This window comes from Nycticebus coucang, chromosome 5 (assembly GCF_027406575.1).
Source record: "Nycticebus coucang isolate mNycCou1 chromosome 5, mNycCou1.pri, whole genome shotgun sequence".
NCBI classification, from domain to species: Eukaryota; Metazoa; Chordata; class Mammalia; order Primates; family Lorisidae; genus Nycticebus; species Nycticebus coucang.
Window position 1 is genome coordinate 1,668,157 of NC_069784.1, and position 15,345 is coordinate 1,683,501.

The 15,345-nt window shown below is 47.2% G+C and overlaps 1 protein-coding gene across 3 annotated transcripts in view; it reads left to right on the forward strand.

The window, feature by feature from the left end:
• PDE4B (phosphodiesterase 4B) overlaps window positions 1-15,345 on the forward strand; it is a 383,978-nt gene that overhangs the window by 361,213 nt on the left and 7,420 nt on the right. For all 3 annotated transcript variants that reach the window (XM_053591241.1, XM_053591242.1, XM_053591243.1), the window contains 5 exons: window positions 7,050-7,143; window positions 11,237-11,415; window positions 12,840-12,938; window positions 13,042-13,206; window positions 15,135-15,234. In XM_053591241.1, coding sequence (XP_053447216.1) covers window positions 7,050-7,143; window positions 11,237-11,415; window positions 12,840-12,938; window positions 13,042-13,206; window positions 15,135-15,234 — 637 coding nt within the window. The remainder of the gene's footprint in view (window positions 1-7,049; window positions 7,144-11,236; window positions 11,416-12,839; window positions 12,939-13,041; window positions 13,207-15,134; window positions 15,235-15,345) is intronic.

Genomic DNA, 15,345 nt, shown 5'->3' on the forward strand with positions numbered 1-15,345 from the left:
TTCTTCCTGATTTGGCACCTGGACAGTGAGAAAGCCCTCCCTGTGTTCTCCAGATCTTAGCACAGCAGATCTTATTTGCTGGCCCAGCATGGAGCTTTAGTTTCTGGTTAAGTAGCTGTTGTGGACAATGGAATATCTGTTGTTCCTTCTTTCACCCTATTGTTCCTTGTTGTTCCTATTAACAACTCACTGGATTCAACTTCACTAGCCTCTCAAATTAAGCCATTAAAGAAACTGCATCCAGTTTCAAATGATTGACATAGTTTATAGGGGAAGATGGAAAGAAGGGAAGAGGTGAGATGCACACGGTCGGATACTCTGAGGTGTTAAGGATCGTGGACAATGGGGGTTTCCTGAGGGGCATCAGACAAGGCACACTGTATCTCCATCCTAGCTTTTCTTTTTTATTTTAAAATCAGATTTATTTTACTTTTTTCCGTATTAATTTCTTCCCATGCAAAATAGAGGTTAGAAGAGCCCCTTCTAGAGACCTCACAAATCAGACATCTGAAGGCCAGGCACGGGGGCTCTCTCCTGCAATCCTAGCACTCCGGGCACGGGGGCTCTCTCCTGTAATCCCAGCACTCTGGGCATGGGGGCTCTGTCCTGCAATCCTAGCACTCCAGGCACGGGGGCTGTCTCCTGCAATCCCAGCACTCTGGGCATGGGGGCTCTGTCCTGCAATCCCAGCACTCCAGGCATGGGGGCTCTCTCCTATAATCCCAGCACTCCGGGCATGGGGGCTCTCTCCTGCAATCCCAGCACTCTGGGCATGGGGGCTCTGTCCTGCAATCCCAGCACTCTGGGCATGGGGGCTCTGTCCTGCAATCCCAGCACTCCGGGCATGGGGGCTCTCTCCTGCAATCCCAGCACTCTGGGCATGGGTGCTCTCTCCTGCAATCCCAGCACTCTGGGCATGGGGCTCTGTCCTGTAATCCCAGCACTCTGAAGCAGGGGGGTTCTCTCCTGTAATCCAAGCATTCTGGGCAGGGGGGCTCTCTCCTGCAATCCCAGCACTCTGGGCATGGGGATTCTCTCCTGCAATCCCAGCACTCTGGGCATGGGGGCTCTCTCCTATAATCCCAGCACTCCGAAGCAGGGGGACTCTCTCCTGCAATCCCAACACTCCAGGAGGCCGAGGCTGGAGGATCTCTTGAGCTCAGGAGTTGGAGACCAGCCTGAAAAAGACCCTTTTCTACTAAAAATAGAAAAACTAGCCAGGCCTGGTGGCAGGCACCTGTAGTCCCAGCTACTGGAGAGGCTGAGGCAGGGGGATCTCCTGAACCCAGGAGTTTGAGGTTGTCCTGAGCTGTGATGATGCTACCACACTCCAGCCTACAGACAGAATAAGACACTTCTTAAAAAAAAATGAAAAGAAAAGAAGTTAGCTATTTTACAACTAAAGAAACTGAACCCCAAGAAGCTAATTCACTTCACCCAGGACAGCACGTCTGGAAAGAGTGTGACGGCCAGGCTGTCCACTCCGCTCTTGCTAAGCTGCCCCACTGCAGTCTCAGCCTCCCCCACTACTGACCTCTCACCCCACCGTGGTCTCAGCCTCCCCCCACCACTGACTTTCTGTGACTTCAGGAGGGATTTCCAGCCCCTGCAGTTTCCTGACGCCTGGGAATTCTTATTAAGTCATGACTCACAAAGTATAAAATATGAGTCAAAAGTTAGTCCCTCTAAAGTCATTGTGACTTCAGTGACTCTGGCAGTTGTTTCGTGCTGCAAAAACAGGAAGACCCCACTCAGCTGGCGCCCGTCTCGCAGCGGGGCTCCTGCACACACAGCCGCCCGCTGCCTCCACCCTCTGACACCTTTGATCCCATCCCTGCAGTCAGGTCTCTCTGTCCTTGTCCTGAAGTTGTCAGTGAGAGGAAAGTGCCTGTTGTCTAACCTTCCCTAGGCTGAGAAATAGCTGTGATCACTTAGAATTCACTCCCAAGTGACTTCTTTTTCACACCAACAAACCTAATTTACTTAAAAGTACCACTGTCTTATGCTTAAAACTAGCTTCATGGATTTTTTATTCTTAGAAACCTAAAATCCCCATGGTTAAGTTTGAGAAGGCAGCGATCATTCTGCTGAGAAATACAGGAAAATGACGAAGTATTCCATTGCTTCAGAAGAAGTAAATCTCTGTATGTAGCAGTGAAGCTAAAGAACAACTAAGGCCATCAAACTGAAATGTTCAAGTATAATTGAATTTCAGTTGTTGGTCATGATTCTATATTTTTTAAATAACTTTTCATGATGAAAGTTATTTTAAAAAGTCATGGGTTATTTTATAAAGAAAATATATTCTAGATAAATGATATTAATTCGCTTATGTAGAAAATAATGCCTTTTTATCTTTTCAAACTATAACTGCAGTTTTTAACAGTGCTTGCTAATCTAGTGTCGGGCGTAAGCTCAGTAGGGAGTGGGAGGCATTTGGGTTTCCACAGGCTCATTCACAAACTTTGCTTGTCTATGTTGAAAGGAGCTCTGGCCATTTCCTCTGGGGATGTTATTTCCAGGTAGGCCCTAACAGGGTTTTCTTTGAAGGCGGATCCTTACAGAAAAGTTGTATCTGTGTACACGAGACATATTTATCTTTGAAATAGTGACTGTCTGTGGAATTCTCTATTGCATTTGAAAAAGTAAATAGTTCCACTCCTGTTCAACCCTGGGACTCCTGGGGACACAGTTTATCTCAGCAGCTGCTTCACCTTCATGTCCGGACTAAACACCCAACTTGATAAGCAGACGGGGAGATTCCAAACTTCCTGGACCGTAAACTCTGAGGGGTGAGAACTGTGTCCTTTCCTTTGCTGATGACTTGTCCTGATGGACTGAAGCAGTCCCAGGTTGACTTGTTTTTCTCCGTAGTATGGAGGGAGTTTGTTTTCTGGAAAGTATTGGTTGCTGGTTAATAATGTGGTCGAGATGTAGGAGGCTGCTGTGAAATGTATCACAGAATTACAAAAAGTTAGGGCTGAGAGCTGAGACCCTGAAGTCACACGTCTCTCATTTTACACACAAAGGGTGACGTGACTTGGCAGTGCTGTCAGTGGGAGCTGAGACCCACTCACGGCATCAACAGGGACAACTGTCCTGTGGGAGTTGGATGCTGGAAGCCCAGCTCAGCCCTGCCACCCAGCTATCACCTCAGATTTCACCTCAGGCATAATTCCTGTCTGGGTGAGCCTGGTCACACAGGCCGGCGTAATTGTGCTAGCTGAGATCTACGCTACTAGAATGTAAAAGGCACTCCCTGTCTGTTCCTGGAAGGCCGCCTCTGCCTGCCGGAGTTTGCAGAGCCAACATAATGGGCTTTTTGATGAGAGCAGTGATGGCCTCAGTGGTGCGGTCGGGCCTCCCTTACAGGGCTGGGGCGGGGGGGGGGGACCTTCAGTTGTTGCTAAGCAACCTTCAAAGCACTGGGCTGGCGTCTGACCCTGACTGACCTCCGTCTGCCTGCCTCATCCAGCCCTGTGTTTGCAGTTCCCTTAAGGTGACGGTGTGTCCTGGTGGCATCGCCATGCCTTTATCAAAAGGCTCCCAGGAGAGCTAGTCAGGTGTGGGAAGGAAGGTGGTGATGGTCATCTGTTGAGGAAGCAGCACCAGCACACTGCCCTGTCTTAGGCGTGCAGGGCAGGAGAGGGGTGTGGTTGTTTCCAGTCCTGTAGCTGAGAACAGCTCCCTGACCCCTCGTCAGGACTGGTCTGCAGTGTCTCCTGGTAGCTTCCCCTTGCAGTGGGTGCTGTAGAAAGAAAATAAAGAAAAAAGCCCATCCTCCTCTGCTCGTGACGACCCTGTTTCTGTGTGCTTCTGTCTCCTGAGTGAAGGGACCAGTGTGGCTGATACAGCTCTGCCCCCATCCTCTTCAGAAGGCCACTGTTGTGGTTACCAACGTGCCCTAAGATAGCTGACCAGTGCTACTGGAATGAAAGCTGACCGCGAGCAGGAAAACCGTTTTGTTTCACTGCTATATGTCACTGCTTTGCATGGACATTTTAGGTATTTAAGGAACATTTGCCGAATTCATGATAAAATGGCATTATGGAACTAGTACAAACCCATCTGACTTCAAAATATTCCTGAGTATTTCAGAGAGAGCAAAGGAACCCAGGTGAGATGAATGAATGTTAAATTTGGCTAAGTCCAGTGCAGAGAAAATTGTGGAAGATTTTTGCAATATTCTTTTAACAACCACTCAAGTAAAGTCTGTGTCTTGCCAAAATTTAGCTGAGAGATCAGAGCATGTAAACCTGCCTTCTCCAGCTTGAGTCTTCAGTGTAAGTGTCTGTCTTTTTTTTTTTTTGTAGAGACAGAGTCTCACTGTACCGCCCTTGGGTAGAGTGCCGTGGCGTCACACGGCTCACAGCAACCTCTAACTCATGGGCTTACGCGATTCTCTTGCCTCAGCCTCCCGAGCAGCTGGGACTACAGGCGCCCGCCACAACGCCCGGCTATTTTTTGGTTGCAGTTTGGCCGAGGCTGGGTCCGAACCCGCCACCCTCGGCATATGGGGCTGGCGCCCTACTCACTGAGCCACAGGCGCTGTGTCTGTCTTTTAAGGACAGAAAGTGAGAGGCCGTTATGACTGAGCAGTTGTGTCTTTCAAAATTAGCAACTTGGGGACAGCGCCTGTGGCTCCATGGAGTAGGGCGCCAGGCCCATATGCCAGAGGTGGTGTGTTCAAACCCAGCCTCACCAAAAACTGCAAACAAACACACAATAAATAAATAAGCAACTTGGAATTTGTGTATTCACCTGGGATTCAAAATCGCACAGAGTTCAACAAGTAAAATGCTCTAGCTGAGATGACTAATTAAGAGATCCCATAATGATAGAGAAACACACTTGCATACCCCAGCAGGGTCACCCACAAAGAGGGCAATGGAACATCTTTGCGGAGCCAGAAGGCCGTGACACCGACTTGCAGTGGCTTCAACTCAAAAGGCAGGTCTCCTGGACAGGGCAGTGGCATGACCGAGGCTGGATGGCTGAAGACACATGCATAGGGCGTGGAGGAAAGGGACCCAGTGGCAAGCGGGGGCCACTGCCGTGGTGCTTTGCTGTCCCCTCAACAAGAAAGCTTATAAGTGAGCTCCTGAAAGTGTAGGTGAAGAGCAAGAAGGTAGCGAGGAGAGTGGGACGCCCGGTGGGGACCCCACCCCAGCACAGCTCTGGTTCAGGTTTTCTCTTACCTGTGCCCCAAGGCTGACAAGGAGCCAGAGGAAGAGAGAGACAGACAGGACAGGAATGACTTCCTCAGCACGCCCTGGGCTGCTAAAATAAAGTAAATTCAGTATTGCTAACATGAGTTAGAAGATACATCACTAAAATACCAAACAAGTATAGCTACTCACAGCCCCAAATAATTTACCATTCATTCAGCAGTGAAGTCTTACATTTCCTAACACGCTCCAGATCCCAGATGGAAAGGTGAAATGAGTTAAATGCTTTTGCCAAATGCAGTCAAATATGCAGATTAATGAGCTGATGGAGTGCAGAAAATTGCAGGCTGTATGTGAAGTGCTTTTCAAAGGGAATAAACTAATTCCGTTCTCATCCCTTTTGTTATGAAAAGGGGTAAGTGCATCAGCACAGCTTAGCAGGCGAAGACCTCCAAAAGGCTAGTCAAAAAAAAAAGTCTTATATTGTAGAAGCCTAGTCTGAAAACAGCCACAATTCCAACCCCTTTTTTCAGGATTTGTTTAAATATTCAGAAAGTAAATTAATCCAATGCACATAGCTTTGAAACCATCAGGGGGTGGAGGCTGCTTCTGCAGAGTGCTGGTCTGCAGAGGAGAGAGAGGGTTAAGGAATCCCTGGTTGGAAGTGGGGAGGGTTCTGACTTCAGATTTACTTTAATATTCATGGGGCTTCCTCCATTTTAATCTTCTCCTTTTAAAAAGATGGCTGTGTTTCCCAGCCTGGCAACTCCGCAGGAAAAAAGAATTGCTCCTTCCTTGCAAAGTTCAGCTGAGTAGGACGAGTGTGGCGTGGAAACCCCTTTGGCCACCGGGACTATCCATTATTCATTTAGTGCTTCAATCCCCCAGCCGGGTGCATCCAGACGGAGGATGGGCTCTGCGCCTTCCTGCAATCCCTGATTTCATTACCCTCTTCTGCCAGGAAGCAGGCAGGGAGAACGGGCTCCTTGCAAGGATGGTGTACGAAGACAGGCTTTGTTTGGATTAAGAATTGCCATAGATTCTGGAGGTTTCGTTTTTTCTAAGTTTTGAGTATTTTACCTGATCTGCTGGGCATTCCTGGTCCTTTCAAGGTTGCTCTCTCAGAACTGGGAATTCTCCCAAAGGGATCTGTGGACTGTGGCAAGGAGAACATTCCAAAATGCCCGAGGCAAACTATTTGTTATCTGTGTCTTGGGGTTATATCAAGGTGGGTTCATTTGACTGTGTTACGTGTCTCTGAGAGAATGTGAAATGTTTGCATGTGTGTTTTCTCTGTGAAGTAGGGGATATCCCTGGGCATCTGCAATGATTGGATCTGTGTGTTCATTGAAGCCACTAGGACTTTGTAATGTAAAACCAGGGCGTGTTATCTTACATGGTGTTTAAATGCATTGTACTGTATTTTAATCCAGTTCTTTTTAATCAACTCAATTCTGTAAAAGATGCTTCTTGCTTTTATTTTCTCTTAAACTTTTCATATATTATCTCCTCTCACAAAATAGATTTGTTAACTCAAATTACATTTTAGCATTAATTTCAGACCAAAGTATTTTTAAAAGTAGCTATGTTTTGAAGTGTAGTGATCTTGACCTCCATTAAAATTCTTTGTCCTATGTTTGCACCTTCAAAAGAAATCAGGCGTTAATTCTAAGGACCCTTAAGAAAATCTTTTTTCCCAAGGTGACGTTGGAATGATTTCAAATTAAGGGTGTATTATATTTTGTAGAAACAGTGTATTTATCTTATGGTATCTGCTTGCCCAATCTCTCAATTCCTACCAAGTGAAGTTAGAGACATTTAAGGGAATCATTTGCTATTTTTAAGGTGGTTAATTTTTTTTTTTTTTTTTTTTATAAACAGTTCAAGAGAATGCTGAACCGGGAGCTGACACACCTCTCAGAGATGAGCCGGTCAGGGAACCAGGTGTCTGAATATATTTCAAATACTTTCTTAGGTAAGCTGCCAACTGAGGGAACCCTGTCTCATAACTGGGGGGGGTTCAGCATTGATCTGGACCCTCCATCAGGAACCAAGCTCGTATGAATTTAGTGTGGGGCTAAGTCATAGAAAAATCCATTTAAAATAATAAGTAAGGGCAATCTTCAAAGAGGGAAAAATAAGCAGGGAGATGATATTTAAGAAGTGAATGAGACTGACCATCAAACACAAAGGATTATTATGGGCTGATGTTATTAACACATCCCTCGGGTCCCCCATTGACCTGCCAGACTCTGAAGTAACAGACAAGGTTCCGTCACCCAGACCCTAGGGACAGCACCAATGGCTCTGCTGACAGAGTGGGGTTCTTTAAATTCTTCCATCGATGAGGCTTCATGCAAAAGGCTTCCTCCCAGGTGCTTTATAAGGGAGTGGTTGAGAAATAATTCTATAGTAATTTGGTCCATGAGAATAAGCTTTGGAAAAATTCGATCATCGCTTTGTTAAGGTATTTCTTATAGATAAACGGATGGTGATGGGAAATTTTTCATATCGTTGAAAGATTTCCTGTTCTGCAAGTAGTGTCACCTTCCCAGTGGGTCCTTTTTGGTTATTCTCTGCCTTATGTTACCAGTATTTCACACACAGCACTGACTGGAAAGGTTTGCATCCTCAGCTATTGTCCTGCATCTTGTTTGATTACCAGGAATTTCCTGATCTCAGATTTAAAAGCAGTTCTATTGTATAATGAACCTATTTGGACTATTTTGATTTAATAAGGCTACAGTGTCTGCAAATTTGCACTTCAGAGTGAATGGGTAGCGTCTGGATTCTGATTCTGTTTACTTTCAATTGCTGCTGACTTATCCCTGTTTATAAAATCTCACTTTCCAAAGAAACGGCCCATTTTTACAGCTGAACCTCACACCCTCCCCCTTTTTGACAGTCACATAGTGTTAAATCAATGAGCATTTGCCTAGATGTCTCATGGAAACATGGACCTCTTCTGGTTTTATTTTAAAAAATCAATCCTGTTTCTCTAACACCAAAGCAGTTCTTGCTACCAGCAGATCCATCAGCTTTCTCTCTGAGCCGCCTGGTGTAAAACTCACTGCATTAGCTCCAGTCTGCAGTCACCAGAGTGACGTGCAGGTGCCTCCTGGCTGTGTCAGAGTCTGCAGCGCCAGGCTCTCCCAGCTGCAGCTGCAGCTGCAGCAACCTTTGTGGGAGAACAAAGCAGAGTTTCTCATGCATCCTGGCTCTTAGGGGTGGCTAGAATCTGCATGTACGGAAAACATTACATCCCGATCCTTTTCTTCTCTTTCTTCCCCCTTTATCTCTTTGAAGATGGGGCTCTTCCTCTGACCTTCCAGATGTCCCCTGTTCTGTGTGACACACCATCATTTTTTGTAACCAGGGGCTGTTGTAGGGACATTTTATAGGTTAATAACTACAAAGAGGAAAATAAAATAAACAAGGGAAAGACCACATTTTTGTTTTTATGAACAGTGTATTTTAAAATGCCGGAGCCTGTCCGACATCTCCCTACCAGTGTTAAGGTGACACGATGCCTCTGAGCTCTGCCTCGCCCATGATGGGCCTAAGCAGCCTCTCCATTTGGGGGTCCCTCAGCATTTTCTAAGCAAGGAAATGAGAATATTTTGGTCTACCAATTAACCTTTTTTATCATCATAGGATACCGAGAAAGACAGCCAATAAAACAGTAAAGATGAGCTCCCAATCTCAACAGTTGGTATCTCAAGAAGGCACAAATGTCAACTCTTTCTAGAGCATTCTATTTGCTATTTAGGCAGATCTCTTGAGGAAAACCAATCATTTGGCTTCCCTGTTCCAAAAGTTAAATTGCCAAGAACAGATGCTGAAAAAGGGTATTAGAATCTCAAACCTCACAGACCCTTAGCCTTATGAGGTGGGGGCGTGTGATATATCTGAGTGTGTGTTGGTAAACCCATCAAACAGACTGGGTGGGCAGACTAGAATTGTAAATGCACGTGGGAAAATGCAGGGAGAGAAAAACATCATCATATAACCGAAAGCTGCGTAAGTCGGCTCCCCGGGAGATTTCCCAGATCATATCCCAGGTCCCTTTTGGCTCTGACATGGGCTCTAACAAAGGACTGAGTCTATCAGTTCTGCTAAGGTACCTGGCCACCTGGGTTCTCTGTGATGAAACCTGGGCTTATAATTTGACAACCTTAAACAAAAAATGAACACACAGAGTTTGTTTCTAGACTGCAGAGAAGGCCATGGAACTGCTTCCCTGCGAGCCTTCCCTGCAAACACAGCAAGTGCTCCTGGAGGACCAGGAGCCTCTTCATAAGCTGTCTGCTCTGCAGGGGCCCTTGGCAGCCATGTAGCCCCATTCCCTTGCTTTGCAGGAGAGAACAAAGAGGCCTGGAGGGGTGAAGTAACTTGACCAAGGTCACTGGCCCATTATGTCCCTGACCCAGGGACTAGGCCTCAGCTCCGTGGACCTCTAGACTACAGACCCTGTCACTCCTTGGGTTAGGAAAGAAGGCGGTTAGGAACTCAGAACAAGCAGAAGAAAATCACATTTCAGGGCATTTTTGTAATATGTATATTGTTTGGGAAACAAGTTTGGAAATCAGGATTATTGGGCCTATATTACTTCCAGTAATATGAAAGACTCATCTAAGAACTCGGCAATCACCCCGATGAACTTAGCAATCTAAGTCAGGCCTAATGATCACTGTCTCAGCGCCCCAGCAAGTTAAGATGTGTCATCCTAGGAGGAGGCAAACCCCTGGATGGTGAGATTTGGGAGCTTGTGCTCTGTCCATCTGGTGGGCAGGGAGAAAGGTGGACAGTGGGCCTTTCCAGTCTAGACACCTGCCGATGCTGCCAAGAGGCAGGGAGGTCTCAGAAGTGCTTTAGAGGCAACTGAGCAGGAGCCAGGTAGAGAGTGCGTACATCAAGATTTTTTGATGTCATATTTACTGTTAATATTTTAAATGACAGAGAAAAATCATCCTTGTAACCCCTCTGCTCACCATCTCAAAAGCTGGGACTAGCAGTTTTCAAGACTCCAGGAAAGGAGCTTAGGAATTCTAGGTGATTAAATGTATGATCTCGGAAAAAGAGAAAATCAAATTATGCCATTAGCAGAGCCTGGAGGAGGCCATTTTTGTATCTGTTTTTTGTTTGTTTTAGACGGGCCAAATGTTTCCACACTAGATTCTGACCATTCTGTAAATGTAAATTTGCTGAATATTTATCATGAACTTTTGAGTCTGTGTTTCAGGTTATTTTCACATTGTCTGACTAGGGAGCATTAAACAGAGGGAATTTAGAGCAGAAAGACCCATTGGCTGTTCCAGCGTCTGCGCAGGGGACCCTCCTGGATGTCACCCCCACACTGTTCACTGCAGTGCTCCAGACACAGCAGCAGCTCTGCTCCCTCACCGGCACAGTGATCTTTAATTAAACAAAGGGGAAAAGCTGCTATTCCCACTAGAAATGACTGGGTAGGCAGTGGCACCCGAGACTAGAGAGAGAGCCTGGAAAGGCAGGAGCTGCGGTGGCCTTCATTCCAGCAAAGGGAGAAATTATTAGAAATGAAGTACCAGGGAGAAGAGAAATTTCAAGAATAACATACTATACAGTTTTTATGCTGGAGAGTGCACAGCAGGAAATAGATTTGTAGCAGGAGCCTCGAGGCCTGGGCTCTGAGCTGTAAAGTCACTGTGTCTGGGACAAGCAATGGCAAAATAAATAACTGTGTGTAGTAAATGCCCTTTGAGCTTGGGCAAGTTGCTGACTTCATCTGAAAGATGAGAGTGTGGAATTGTTATTGGTTCCCAAATCCACCTCTGAACTTCTAAGTCTCTTAGGAATCTTTAAAAAATACTGTCCGAGAGGTGGGACAGTTTGCTCAGCAATAGTGTAGGACAACAGATCCTCCTGTGCCCTTGCCTGCCTCACGAGGGCATCCCGGAGACGCAGTGAGATGATGCCATGGGGTCCTTTATAAACGTCATAGCCACTGTAGGAGATTGGAGGTGTTTTGGACACTGTGGTAGATTCTCCTTGTCAGAGAAGTGCTTAACAAACACATCCCTTTGTTGCAGACAAGCAGAATGACGTGGAGATCCCGTCGCCCACCCAGAAGGACAGAGAGAAAAAGAAGAAGCAGCAGCTCATGACCCAGATCAGCGGGGTGAAGAAGCTGATGCACAGCTCCAGCCTCAACAACACGAGCATCTCGCGCTTTGGAGTCAGCACAGAGAATGAAGACCACCTGGCCAAGGTGTGCGGCCGGGTTTGCACAGATGGACGCCCACAAGCCTTGTAGAAAGGAGCAGGAATGCTTCTGCTTCATGATTAAGTTTTGTAATAAGGAAACAAATGTGGTGTCTTTACATCACTGCGGCACCTGATCAAAGATTTTTTTATATATATACCAAAGAACCACTTTATTTGAGGGAGTGTCCTGGGCTGAGTTTGTTAATGGACAGTATCACTTTTCCTTCTGAAAGGATACTGGAAAAATTCAAGGGGAGGCCCGTAGGCAGGTCTAAATTGTTCCAGAGGACATTTGGAGGACTGTATATGTGCCAGTGACCAAGGGGGACATCTGTGCCGATGGTTGAGACTGCAGAGGCATAAAGAGAAGCCAGCAGCCCACATTCCAGTGAGGAAAAACCTGCACACCCTCCAGGAGGCTGCGCAGAGTAACCAGCAAGTCATTTCTTCCCCGTGAGAACTTGACGGGAGCTCACTGAGAGGCCTTACAAAGCTGTCAGTGAGACTTTCTGAAAGCTGCCGCTGGAGTCGGTTGGTTAAACGTCAGGCCCAGTCTCTGGGCAGAGCCTGGATCTCTTACTCTGGGCAGTTAGTAGGAATGGAATAAATTACTCCTTAAATTAGATAATCTTGCAATAATCCCACAACACAGGGCTGAATGATTTTTCTCCAGGCTCATCTGTGGCCTAGGAGCCTAGGCTGTAATTCACAACCGGCGTTCATCACGAACTTTTACATTAAACTGGGCTGACTTATGCACCTTCTGGCAGCTGCGTCTTCCTGATGTGATAATAACCCCAGGCTGAGGAGTTTCCCTGAGACTGTTTTCCAGCTGTTACTCATGGGCTAGTGGGCAGAAAGGGGAGAGGCAGGAAACAGGGACAGTGACCTCCCCTCACGTGCAGCCACCTTCGAAAGCAGCTCTGACTGACGGCTGCCACGTGGAGCGATAGGTCAGGAGCTGAACTTACAGATAGATACACATTCTCCCTTTTCTAAAAAAAAAAAAAAAAGAATGGCAGGGGTCCTCAAACTACAGCCTGCAGGCCACAGGGCCACATGTGGCGGTGTGATTGTATTTGTTCCTGTTTTGTTTTTTTACTTCAAAATAAGATATGTGCAGTTTGCATAGGAATTTGTTCTTTTTTTTTTTAAACTATAGTTCGGCCCTCCAAAGGTCTGAGGGACAGTGAACTGGCCCCCTGTTTAAAAAGTTTGAGCACCCCTGATGTAGAGAAACTTGTAGCTATTGTGAAAAGGACACCAACCTCCTACTAGGCCATTTTATTTCAGATGATCACGCAGCTGGAGCACTCTTAAATAGGCACCCGAAATCCCTAAGCAGCCAGCACCCAAAAAATAAATTAAAAGAATAAGGCACACCAACAGAGCTGTCCTCTTCCTAAATCCCTCTGTTTTTGATCACAGGAGCTAGAAGACTTGAACAAGTGGGGCCTGAACATCTTCAACGTGGCTGGGTACTCGCACAACCGTCCACTCACCTGCATCATGTACGCCATATTCCAGGTCGGTGGCCGCAGGGCTCGGCGGCTTCCTACTCTTGTGACTTAAACCTTCCTCCATTTAGGGGCATCCACTTCCTTATGTTCTAATCGACTTTCCCACACAGGAAAGAGACCTCCTAAAGACATTCAAAATTTCATCCGACACCTTTGTAACCTACATGATGACTCTGGAAGACCATTATCACTCGGACGTGGCGTATCACAACAGCCTCCATGCTGCCGACGTGGCCCAGTCCACCCACGTGCTCCTTTCTACGCCCGCGTTAGATGTAAGTAGCTGTGGCCTGTTTGCACACCTGCCCATCCTCTTGTGGCAGCACCGTACCACATGCAATGTATTTACAAAACAGTATGATGGGGTGCGTACTTGAGCTGGTTATCAAGAATAGCACCCAGCATTTGAGTTATTTATAAAAAGGGACGGCATTTCAACTTGCTTTGCTTTCTAATATTAAAGTAATCTTCCCTTTACATCTCTGATAATTGAAAATTATGTAGTTACAAGTCCAATATCACCTCAGGCACTGTAGGGGATTTCAGAGAGTAGAACATAAAATGCTCTATACAGCTCCCCTTAGGAATAAGTATCCATAGGTTCATTCTCCTAAGAATGCATCAGACTGATTCTATGGGTTAAGGAAAAAATAACTGGATATCTAGAACTGAGGAATTGATAACACTGGGGCAAGCAGCTCCATCTTTCCAGACAAGATCTGAGAGGCGTCTGGGACTCCTTCCCTCCCGATGAACGCATCTGTGTGCGCAAGTGTCACCACAATGTGGCTCTGACCTGACTGATAGGAATGGTGCCCAGTTAACTCCACCTGGGCACTGCAGGGAGGAACCAGACAAACCTGGTCCAGCCCCTTCTCTGTAGATCTGTCTGGGAGGTAAAGAGAGACTAAACTGGACACAGCTCTCCTGTTTGAGTATTTTCGGCGACTTTGGAGAAAAGAAGTCTGAGAAGACTTGGGAAAGTGAGACCAAGCCAAGAGAGCTTGACCCTGCTGAGGGAGGAAGCAGATTGTGTTTATGGCCAGTGGCAGCGTTAGAGGGGGCAGCACTGAGTGTCAGCAGCATCCTCACCGGTGCCCACCTACCACGTGGCCAGCATTGGGCAGCACTGAGTGTCAGCAGCATCCTCACTGGTACCCACCTACTGTGCAGCCAGCCCTGGGCAGCACTGAGTGTCAGCAGCCCACCTGGTGCCCACCTGCCTTGTGGCCAGCCCTGGGCAGCACTGAGTGTCAGCAGCGTCCTCACCGGTGCCCACCTACCGTGCGGCCAGCCCTGGGCAGCACTCAGTGTCAGCAGCATCCTCACTGGTGCCCACCTACCATGCAGCCAGCCCTGGGCAGCACTGAGTGTCAGCAGCCCACCTGGTGCCCTCCTACCGTGTGGCCAGCCCTGGGCAGCACTGAGTGTCAGCAGCCCACCTGGTGCCCACCTATCGTGTGGCCAGAAATTGCCCGTAGGTGCCACAACTTTCCAGAGAGAGGAGAGCTCAGTGTATCCTTGAGGGATGAGGCCAGTCTTGAGGAAGAGACAGACTCTGCACTGGCATTTGAAGCTTCAGAAGATTTAAGTATCCACAGGGGCTTAAGGGAGACATTTCAGCCTGAGAGTCAGTAAATGCTGGGTTTAAATCACTGTGCCCGGGTCGCGGCAGAGAAGCCTCATGATGGGCAGGAGGAGCTGAGAGGGAAGGTTCGGTGGGCTCCCTGGAAATGCTCTGAGGCCTCCCACAGCGCATGTCGGTGGCTGTGCGGTGAGTCAGTGAGTGAGTGAACACACTGTAAACATAGCTTTGGGAAATAACTTACACTCGCACTGCTGATTGTATGCATCTGAGATTTGGTCAGAGAGTTGACCATTTGGTCAGAGAGTTGCTCAGCTGAGAGCCAGTGTCGTTTGCTTACCTGTGTTCCATAAGCAACAGGCTGTGACCCACTGGCCTGGGCAGTCACCTCTGGTGTCCTGCAAAGGCCCCTCCCAGCCTCAGCCTGCAGCTTGATACAGGAGTGAGCGCCCCCATCAGCCTTTCTCAGAGTCTACATTTGACTAAACAGTGCCCTGACTTCTTATAGACATCCACAGTTCCTCTCCCAGTCAGAATCAAGTGGGATATTGTCAAGTGAAACTGAATAGTCTGGATGGGCAGCTGGATGTGGACTAAGTGGCTCATGTTTCCCCACAGGCCGTCTTCACAGACCTGGAAGTCCTGGCTGCCATTTTCGCGGCTGCCATCCATGACGTTGACCACCCAGGGGTCTCCAATCAGTTTCTCATCAACACAAGTGAGTTCGCTGCTGGCACAGTCATTTCAGATAATTGCATGAGTCAGTGTTTAATTTTTTTTCCAACTAATGTTTTCATTCTGGGGAACAACAAGGGTGGTGATGAGGTAA